We start from the raw sequence: 10,030 nt of genomic DNA, 5'->3' as shown, positions 1-10,030 counted from the left end.
GCAATAAGATAATACTCTTAAAGCACTGTGTAAATTTGAAAATCTAGTCCATATAAAATCTTCGTGAGGCTTAACTGTAACTGTAAAAGTTTAAACTCTTCTTGTTTCTTCGTTAGTATCAAAATGATAATTTCTACTAATTCTATAATTATCCTCTTGAAGAATAAAATCTGGACCACTCCATCATAACTTATGTTTTATTAAATCTGATGTTGTCATACCTCGCGAAGCACAATCAACTGGATTATTATTTGTCTCAATATGATGCCAATGTTCACGATCTAACATAGTTAGAACCTCTGATACCCTGTTACTGACGAATGTCACCCAGCGACTTGGCTAGTACAATTGTGGAATCAGACCAAGCAAATAATTTCTCTTTAGCTATATTTAAAATCTGTGATACTTCAAAAATTAACTTCGCAGCTAATAAAGCTGCACATAACTCCAATCTGGGAATTGATATTTCTTTTTCAATTGGTGCTACTTTCGTTTTAGTAGTAACTAAGTGTACATTAATAGTACAATCACTAGACTCCACCTTCATGTATACAGCTGCAGCATACGCAGAACGTGAGGCATCTGCAAATACGTGTAATTCAATAGCATCATTGCTGCTAGTGTTCAACCATCTGGAAATAGAGATATTCGTTATATTAATTAGATCTCTTCGAAATTGATTCCACTCATTTAGTAACTCGGTCGTTAAATGCTCATCCCAACTCAAACCAGACTTCCATAATTTTTGTATAAATAATTTAGCTCTTACTGTAATAGGCGCAATCCATCCTAATGGATGGAAAACTTTTCTTTTTGTAATTTCATTATCTTCTTCTTTAGGTAAATTCATTGTAAAAACTCGTTCTTTAGGTAAATTCATTGTAAAAACAAATTCATCACGAATCTTATTCCAACAATTTCCTAAAATTTTAACAGTGTCATTTTCTTTAAAAACTACTGCGTTATCTATGGATTGAACATCTTCTTTAATATATTTTAATAATTCATTACTGTTGCTACACCATTTTTGTAATGTAAATCCTCCTTGCTTCATCAGCTTAGTCATCTGTTCAAAAATATTTATAGCACCCTCATTATCATTACACCCTGTAAGTAAATCGTCCATGTAGAAATCATTTAAAGTAATATCAGATGCTAAACAATATTTCTCACGTTCATCCTTAGCTAACTGATGAAGTGACTTGACAGCCAAATATGGAGCACATGGCATACCAAACGTCAGTCTCAGTAGCCTGTAATGTCGTATAGGTTCATTTGCATCAAATCGCCAAAATATTCTTTGAAAATCTTTTTCTCGATCATTTACTAAAACCTGACGATACATTTGAACTAAGTCTGCTACGATACAAATTTTATGACATCTCCATCTCATAAGAATATGACGCAAATGCATCATGAGTTCTTGTTGTAGTTTTGAACCAATTAGAAGATTATCATTTAATGATACATTATTATTTCCCTTACATGAAGCATCATAAACTATTCTTACCTTAGTAGTCTCTTTATCTTCTCGAATTATTGCATGATGTGGTAAATATACTGCGGTTGGATCATTAATCTCTATCTCCGATGTTATCAGTTCCATATGATTTTGATTCAAATAATTCTCTATCACCTTTCTATAGTCTTCGAGTTCTTTAGGTCTTTTTGACAGTTTTTTCTCTAAGAAGTTAAATCTTCGTAGAGCTATTTCTCTTGAACCTCCTTGTATACTCTCTGGATTAGGATTATTAAATGGTAAACGAATTATATACCGACCTTCACAATTTCTAATTGTTGTCGCATCAAAGATTTCTTCACATTTCAGCTCTGCCTTGGTCATCTTCTTCTTAATGTTATCAGGTTCTCTTTCTATTTCCCAAAATTGCTTTAATAATTTATCTTCCTTAACTTTGATATGAAAGTTACGTGTGGTTGATGGGTTATCATCTGACCTTTTGACTCGTCCTGATAACATCCATTCAAGCGTCGTCTTTTGAGCAATCGGACCATTTAGTAATGAATATTTTATAAGACCCTCTAACAATATCTCATTATGAACTTCAACTCCTAGAATAACATCAACCTTTCCAGGTGAACCATAAGATGGATCTACAAGTGGTAAATTATTAATGCATGCCATTTTTCTATTGAAACTTTACAAGAAGGAAGAAAAGTTTTTAAATTACTCAAAACATAAGCATTAACCTTAATTGAAAACTCTGAATTAATAAGACTCTTTAATTGAAACGATACCATACTTTTAGTCCTTGTATGACCTTCCCCAATACCTGACACCACACCATTTACTCGAACTCGCTTAAGCCCTAATGATTGTACAGTGGCCTCAGACACAAATAAAGCCTCAGAACCTTGATCAATAAGTGCTCGTATAATTTGAGTGTAGCCATTTCCTGATTGAATTTTGACCATAGCAGTAGCCAATAAAATCTCACTTTGTATATCTTTTGCAAAATGTGCTACAGCTCTTTCAGATGTCTCAATTTCTTCTCTAGGTTTTTGATTCTCAGAAGACATACTCGTCTTGGTTATATGTGATTCAGTAACATCTCGACTCTCTCTCTTATTCTCGAAGTGTAGAAGTGTATGATGTCATCTACCACATTTGCGACAACTCGTAGAACGACGACAAAACTTCACTGAATGTGTTGGTGCAAGACAGTTGAAACATAATTTGTTTGTCTGTATAAACTCAGACCTTTGTTCTGGTATTTTGGTTTCAAACTTTAGACATTGGTTCAAATAATGCCTGTTTGAACATAATGGACATATCATACTCAATGTTGACTCACTCTTCTTTCCTTCATCCAGATTTGAATAAAAAGATTTTCTAGTTGCCACTTGCTTTTGCTAAGGTCCGAAATCTCGTCTCCATGAATTTTACCAGTTGAGTCCACGTTGGTAACTCGTCTGAGCACAAATGACCGAGTTCAGTTTCCCATAGTCTGTGAGATTCACCACAGGTTCACCAGATAAACTATTTTTTAAATAATAAAGCTTTTGCTCAGCGCTTAAACTCTCATTACTATGAACTAGAGATAAAAACATATCATAGAATGTCTGCCATTCTTCATAACTACCAGAAAAACTCGGTAACCGTATACTTGGTTTCACTTCCGAAGCAGATTTTATGCTTGAACTAGAACTAGTGCTTTTTGTAGAAATAACTTTACGAAGTTCAATATCCTCCTTCATCGTCGATTTATATTAATAGTAATTGTCTTCAACTGTACTATATACATCTTTTTGAAAATATTGCAATTTAGATTTATCTGAACCTCTTGATAATGATGCTATCTCAAAATGTGTATTATTAAATTTCTCCCATACCTTCTTGCCTTCATCAATCTTTCTTTTCGCGACTTTCTATAACTGTTGTAATTTTTATTTATTTTTTCATAAATTTCTCCTTGTTTATATATAAGATCATCCATATTGAAAACTCTGCTCAAATATTTTTCTCTCTCTCTCCCGGGTTTCGGCACCAAAATATGTTGCGATGTGATTAAAAATTAAACTCATATCACATTTATTGCAAATCAAACTCGTTATTTTATTTTCTCAATTTTTAATACATTCCATCTTAATTCTTTTTTTGACACACACTTTTTTTTTATCCGCCACATTCTCGAATCTAAATTTAAATAAAAATAAAAATCAACATAAAAAGAGGTTACATTCTAAACAATTATTTAAGACAAATATGGCGTTTTATGTATCGATATTTTGACACTAAACAAAAAAATTCTCTTTTCATATTGATATTTCTGAATTCCAAGTGAATTTATAAATGCCGAAGCCCTGCGCATATTTTTCGAAAACAAGCCGAGTGACGGTCATAGAGACAAGTTTTACATATTTGCTTTGCAGGCGAACCCTTAGAGGGTTGGAATGTATACTGTAGTCTTTTGAAGGCATTATGCAAAATAACATAGCAGTTATGAAAAAATATAAAAGGGAAGGTCCCTTTTAATGTGATATTCCTTTTGAATTATGATTTTTTTTAATACATTGTTCTAGGCACATGTATGATGATGATGAGTCATTGCTTTTCAGAGCCAGAGAAAACTTTTATCTACAGTCTAATTTTTAAAATTAATAGAAACATAGTTGCACACTTGCTTGGTAGTCAAATAAAAAAATCCTGATTAAGTAAACATACCCTAATGAGATGTCCTCTCTTTTACTACTATATCGCAATATAAATTTTTCATTTCAGAATACATATTTTCATGATTCATATAATGCGGTAAAACTTGAACATATTGCCCAAGATTCTGTTAAGCTGGTACAAAGTTATAATCAAATTTAAACTAGGTTTTGGACCAGCACTTGTATATCGATCCCTGGAGATAGAAGCGAGCTGAAAAATTAAATTTCGTACTGCATTATTACCAACTCTAAATACAATATAAAAAATACAAAATTAATATTTTTAATCCTAAAATCTATATATACTTGACTCAAGTAAGCTCTTAAAATAACTCATAATTTACAAGATAAATTAAATATAAAACAATTAATTTTAAAATATATCATATACTAGAAAAACAAGGAAGAAAGTGAGTAGTTACTAGTCCCGCTTATTATAAGTCGTATTATAACTACGTTTGATATAAACTACTAAATATCCAGTAAATTTATTAAGATTAGTGGTTTTATATGCAGATATATTATAACTTTTAGCTATTCACAGTAACAGTAATAGCCTGTGAATGTCCCATTGCTAGGCTAAGGCCTTCTCTCCCTTTTTGAGGAGAAGGCTCGGAGCTTATTCCATGCTCCAATGCGGGTTGGTGGAAAACACATGTGGCAGAATATCAGTGAAATAGACACATGTAGGTTTGCAAACGATGTTTTCCTTCACCGTATAGCACGAGATGAATTATAAACATTTATCACAAATTAAGCACATGAAAATTCAGTGGTGCTTGCCCAGGTGTGAACCCACGATGACCCCTGGGGGCGTCCGTTCCGCGGTGTGCGTGGAAAATTCCGCACGCAGGGTGCCCCCGTGACAGAGACAATGTCATCGGATCTCCTCCTGCGCCTGGTCGGGGAACTTTTCCCCCATCCAGGTGAGCATGTCCCTCCACAGATGGTCCCTCGCTCTATGATTGACGACACAGTGGCTCCACCACTGATCACAGAGCGGGAGATGGAGGTGGCCTTCGACCGCTTGAGGGCCAAAAACACTGCGCCGGGCCCAGACGGGATTCCAGGGCGTGTTCTATGTGACGCTCTGGAATACCTAGGCGTAAGGCTTCGGGAGCTGTTCGACCAATGTCTGTGCAGCGGGCAGTTTCCGAAGCCTTGGAAAGAGGGAAAGTTGGTCTTGTTGCCAAAGCAAGGTCGACCGCCAGATTCTTCCTCGGCATACAGGCCGATTGTGCTGCTGAACGAGACGGGCAAATTCTTCGAAAAAATTATCGCTGCCCGTCTTATTCAGCACCTCGACGAGGTGGGGCCGGGTCTGTCAGAGGCTCAGTACGGGTTCAGGGCGGGTCGATCAACTATCGACGCCCTGGACGCCCTGAAAACCCGGACCACGGATGCGGTGGCCCGAGGGGACGTAGTTCTGGCGGTATCGATAGATGTTGCGAACGCCTTCAATAGTCTTCCTTTCGAGACTATTGGGGAGGCACTCCGATACCACGGGGTGCCTTCCTATCTCAGGAGGCTGTTGGGGGCATACCTCCAGGACCGGGTAGTCCTCTGGGAGGGGGGCGATGGGCGTCTTGTCCGGCGTCGGGTAGGCTGTGGCGTTCCGCAAGGGTCAGTTCTCGGCCCAATTCTGTGGAACGTTGGCTTCGACTGGCTCCTGCGGACATCCGTCCTTCCCAGAATGGGGGTGTTGTGCTATGCGGACGACACTCTCATCACGGCGACAGGGCGGAATTATCAGGAGGCGGCTCGGCTGGCCGAAGTCGGTACGTCGCTCACAGTGGACCGCATAGGAATGTTGGGCTTGAGGGTCTCCATCTCAAAAACGGAGGCCCTCTTATTCCACGGTCCACGTCGAGGCCCCCCTCGAGGGGCGTTTATCACCGTCCAGGGGACGGTGATTAAGGTGCAGGCCCACATGAAGTATCTGGGCCTGACCCTGGATGGAAGATGGAGCTTCGGGCAGCATTTTGTCCAACTTGGCCCGAAGCTCATCAACGCTGCTGCTGCCTTAAGCCGGCTCCTACCAAATGTAGGAGGGCCGGAAACGCCATGCCGGCGATTATACGCCGGTGTTGTGCGGTCCATGGCTCTGTACGGTGCTCCCATCTGGGTGGACGCTCTCACCGCTCGGAACAAGGTTCTCTTGCGAAGGCCGCAAAGAATCATAGCGGTGAGGGTGATACGCGGATATCGTACGGTGTCGTGGACGGCGGCAACACTTCTCGCGGGCGATCCGCCTTGGGAGCTCCAGGCGGAGGTGCTCGCGGAAGTGTACCGGTTCCGGGCGGAAGTGAGGTCGCGTGGCGACCGTCCAGGGTTGGAGGAGGTGCTGCGAATCAGGACACTCGCCCAGCAAGCCCTGATTCGCAGGTGGGAGGAGGATCTGAGGTCCCCATCAGCAGGCCTGGCGACAGTGGAGGCGATCCGTCCCCACTTGAGTCGCTGGGTAACGAGAAAAGGCGGCACACTGACCTTCAGACTGACTCAGGTGCTTACTGGACATGGGTGCTTCGGTAAGTACCTGCACGGAATAGTCAGGCGGGAGGTAACGCCCTCCTGCCACGAGTGTGGTGCGCCTACGGACACGGCATGCCACACTCTGATGGAGTGTGCCGCTTGGGGGCCTCAGCGCCTTTCCCTGGCGACTTTAATCGGCGGAGACCTTTCGCTGCCGAGCGTGATAAATGCCATGCTTGGTAGCGAAAGGTGCTGGATGGAGATGGTCTCCTTCTGCGAAAATGTCATGTCGCAGAAGGAGGCCGCGGAGCGGGAGCGCGAGGAGAGTGCCTCCGCTGACCCGCTTCGTCGAAGAAGACCGGGGAGAAGACGCCAGCGCTATGCGCATCTTCTCCTCCCGCCGTGAGTGTCGCCGGGGCCAGAGGGTCTCTGTACCCCGAGTACCCCCTAGTATTTGGAGGCCCGCAGAAGCGGGCCAACCGTCGGGACGGCACGGTAGTATGCGCAAGCGATCCCGTGACGTCCCCCGACAAGATGGAGTGGGTACCGCTGGTTTTTAGTGGGTATTCCGGCGCCTTCAGCGCCGGCGAGTCCCACATACCCCCCCACCTTATGTGGGGGAAACACATAAATGTGTTTTTCCAGCGAGAAAAAAAAAAAAAAAAAAAGGTGTGAACCCACGATCCTCGGTTAAGATTCACGCACCTTGCTTACGTGCTGGGCCATCTTTGCTTCCATCATTATATGTAGTGTATTAATTCATTAGGTATTTCATTAGATTTTGTATTTTATAAAATATTTGTTAACTAATTCGTGACTTTCATACTGTAACAAAATTGTTCTTCCTTAGGGTTCAAGCTTACTCTTTATCAATATTTATCAAAATCGGTTCAGTAGTTTAGCCGTGAAAGTGTAACAAACAAGAGTTACTGTCGCGTTTATAATATTAGAATATATTCAAGATCAAAATTGACAAAATTTTATTGTATTCGTCGTCACTTAAGTGACTACAATAATAGTTAAGATTTCTTCTTATTAAAACTTAATTGTATATTGTTGAAAGCTCTTTCAGCAATATACAAGTCGTTCGGAATTAGAGTAAACATAATAGAAACCTAAGCTGACATAAAAGGCTAGTTACAAATGAAATACAATTATTGAAATATTTGTACCGGCTTCTACTTCTTAAGACTCGGATGAGACCTCTAGGGATGATAAATGCGCTTCACAGAAATCACTCGAGTATTCTTCAAAACTTTTAAAGAAATTTATATTTTCAAAAAAGATTTTATAGTTATAAATTGACGGTAGTTTTATGATTTTTTTTATAAATTCGTTCATTTGACAAATAAATTGAAAGTATTAATATTTGAATTGATGACGTCTTCTTTTGAAAGTCGGCTAAAATCACTACATGCCTCCGCCGCGTCTGTCTGTCTGTTTGAACGCGACAAACACAAAAACTGCAGAACGGATTTTACTAATGGATGGAGTGATTTATGAGGAAGATTTCGTTGTATAATTTATTAATGTTTTTTGTAAATTAGAGAATTGCCAAATTCCCTCTCTGCTTAGAGAGAAAAAATCATACCGACCGGAAGCCGGAATCGTTAGAGTTGTATGTATTACGATACAATAATTATAATAATATACGTTATGTGTAGACAATTCTTCTGTATAATATATATTGAAAATTTTAAGCTTTCACGTTGATTTTTTTTCATTATAGACTAATAAAAATATTTTAATGGATAGGAATAAATAAGTTTGTCTGACTGTTTGTTATATTGACCACTAAGGCAGTAAAACTATCGTAATGTAATTTCTCATATAGGTAGCCTAGGATCTAAAATCGAAATACGGAAAAAAAAATCGAAATAGGGTCTACAAACAACAAAATAGACCATATTATATATAAAGATATATTCATAATGTTTTAAAAACCTAGCCTAGTTTCCAATGTACTGTTGCAATCCATTCATTTTTCAGTCATATTTAATAAAATATATTATCAAAGCTAAGAAAAGCTAAAGAGACCGTAAGAATGGAACTCGTTAGCGCAAATGAGTTTTCATTTAAAAAGAAAAATAGTGTTTCATAGTATCAAATAGCTGTCGCAGAAACTATTTATACAATTCACTCCATATTTCTATAGATATTTTATAAATAAAAAATATTATTTAAAAGTCTGATGATTTATGGTGAGCATTAGAGTCCCCCAAAAACACTAATTCCGCGTTAGAAAACTGCTCTTGCGCAGCATCTGCCACCCGACTAAGGTGGTCAAACAGTCGGCTTGTCTCCAAGTCACCATTGTGGGACCTGTTGAGGCACACGTAGACTCGAACGACGAACCAAGTCCACAGGTACCACCAACATGGAAAAGGAGAGGTCCTCCAAGCAGCGCAGTCGGTGACAGCAAACATCCACCCTGATGAACAAGCACACTCCGGAGTGTGCTTGTTCGTCTTTTTGACTTTCGCTTTGAAGGACTCTTCAAGCATGTAGCCGGGATAGTTAAGGTATCGACACGACGGAGTATTTGTGTTCAAGTAAAAAACAACATTGCTGGCCGTGCTGTCTCAAGATGGTGGTGGACAGCGTTAAGGTTAGTGTGGAGTCCACGGATGTTAGCGAACTCGAGCTCAAACAGCGTAGGTGTGGTGACACCCACCACACCTATGTGCACCGCTGAATGATCGTTATTTCTTACAGGACGCGCTACCATAATATAGAGTAAATAGAGGACGTGAAGCGAGCGACACTTTGCCGTGACAAAGATGGTCGAAGTGTGGAGGCGTATTTCTTCAAAAAAAAATAGTTGCCTAAAGGGAAAATGCACTGATCCGCCGGATGGAAGGGCCCCCGTACCCCCCCGGATGTGGCCACCGGGACCCCACCTTACGGTCACCAAACGGCACGATGGTCCACACCGGGATTATGCGTAGCATGGTGGGCCAACCTCGCGAGCTGGTTAGGATAGCTTGGGCCCCTGTACTATGCCACGGGCGGCCAGCGTAACAGCCGTTTCTACGGGTCTACAGGTCGGACAGGGCCGGAAGGTCAATATAATTTCTCCCGGCATTGGTTCTACAGCTGTCTCCACTAGACCATTGTATTCGCGGCAATGAGCGCTCGGGCTCTGGCGTACAGTGGTAACAAGCCAGGCGGATGATTGACATCCTACCACCAGATGAGCAGATGGTCGCTCAGATATACCTAAGTCGCCTTTTACGACACCCATGGGAGAGAGAGGGGCAGTGAATTGCATTCTTTCTCCGTCACTGCACGGATAAAAAGGCAGATGATTGACTAAACTGATTTTGATGAAAAATTGTATAAAGCAACCTCACCTCACCCCTCTCCCTCCCTTAACATGCGGGTG

General features: G+C 40.6%; 1 protein-coding gene across 1 annotated transcript; it reads right to left on the bottom strand.

The window, feature by feature from the left end:
* Window positions 1-310: 310 nt before the first annotated feature.
* LOC126769778 (uncharacterized) lies at window positions 311-2,538 on the bottom strand. Its single transcript, XM_050488696.1, has 3 exons — window positions 2,292-2,538; window positions 735-2,112; window positions 311-632 (listed from the first exon to the last, which is right to left on the bottom strand). Exons 1-3 carry the CDS (start codon window positions 2,536-2,538, stop codon window positions 311-313), a joined length of 1,947 nt encoding a protein of 648 aa, XP_050344653.1.
* Between the last annotated feature and the right edge of the window lie 7,492 nt (window positions 2,539-10,030).

This window comes from Nymphalis io, chromosome 7 (genome assembly GCF_905147045.1).
Source record: "Nymphalis io chromosome 7, ilAglIoxx1.1, whole genome shotgun sequence".
In the NCBI taxonomy this organism is placed as follows: Eukaryota; Metazoa; Arthropoda; class Insecta; order Lepidoptera; family Nymphalidae; genus Nymphalis; species Nymphalis io.
This window is presented reverse-complemented; position numbering and strand designations above follow the sequence as displayed.

Coding starts and splice junctions, on each gene's coding strand:
- LOC126769778 (XM_050488696.1), bottom strand. CDS start 2,538: ATGTCTTCTGAGAATCAAAAACCTAGAGAAGAAATTGAGACATCTGAA. Junction 2,113..2,291: donor AGTAAATGGTGTGGTGTCAG/GTATTGGGGAAG, acceptor TACCACTTGTAG/ATCCATCTTATGGTTCACCT. Junction 633..734: donor TTTATACAAAAATTATGGAA/GTCTGGTTTGAG, acceptor CTCTATTTCCAG/ATGGTTGAACACTAGCAGCA.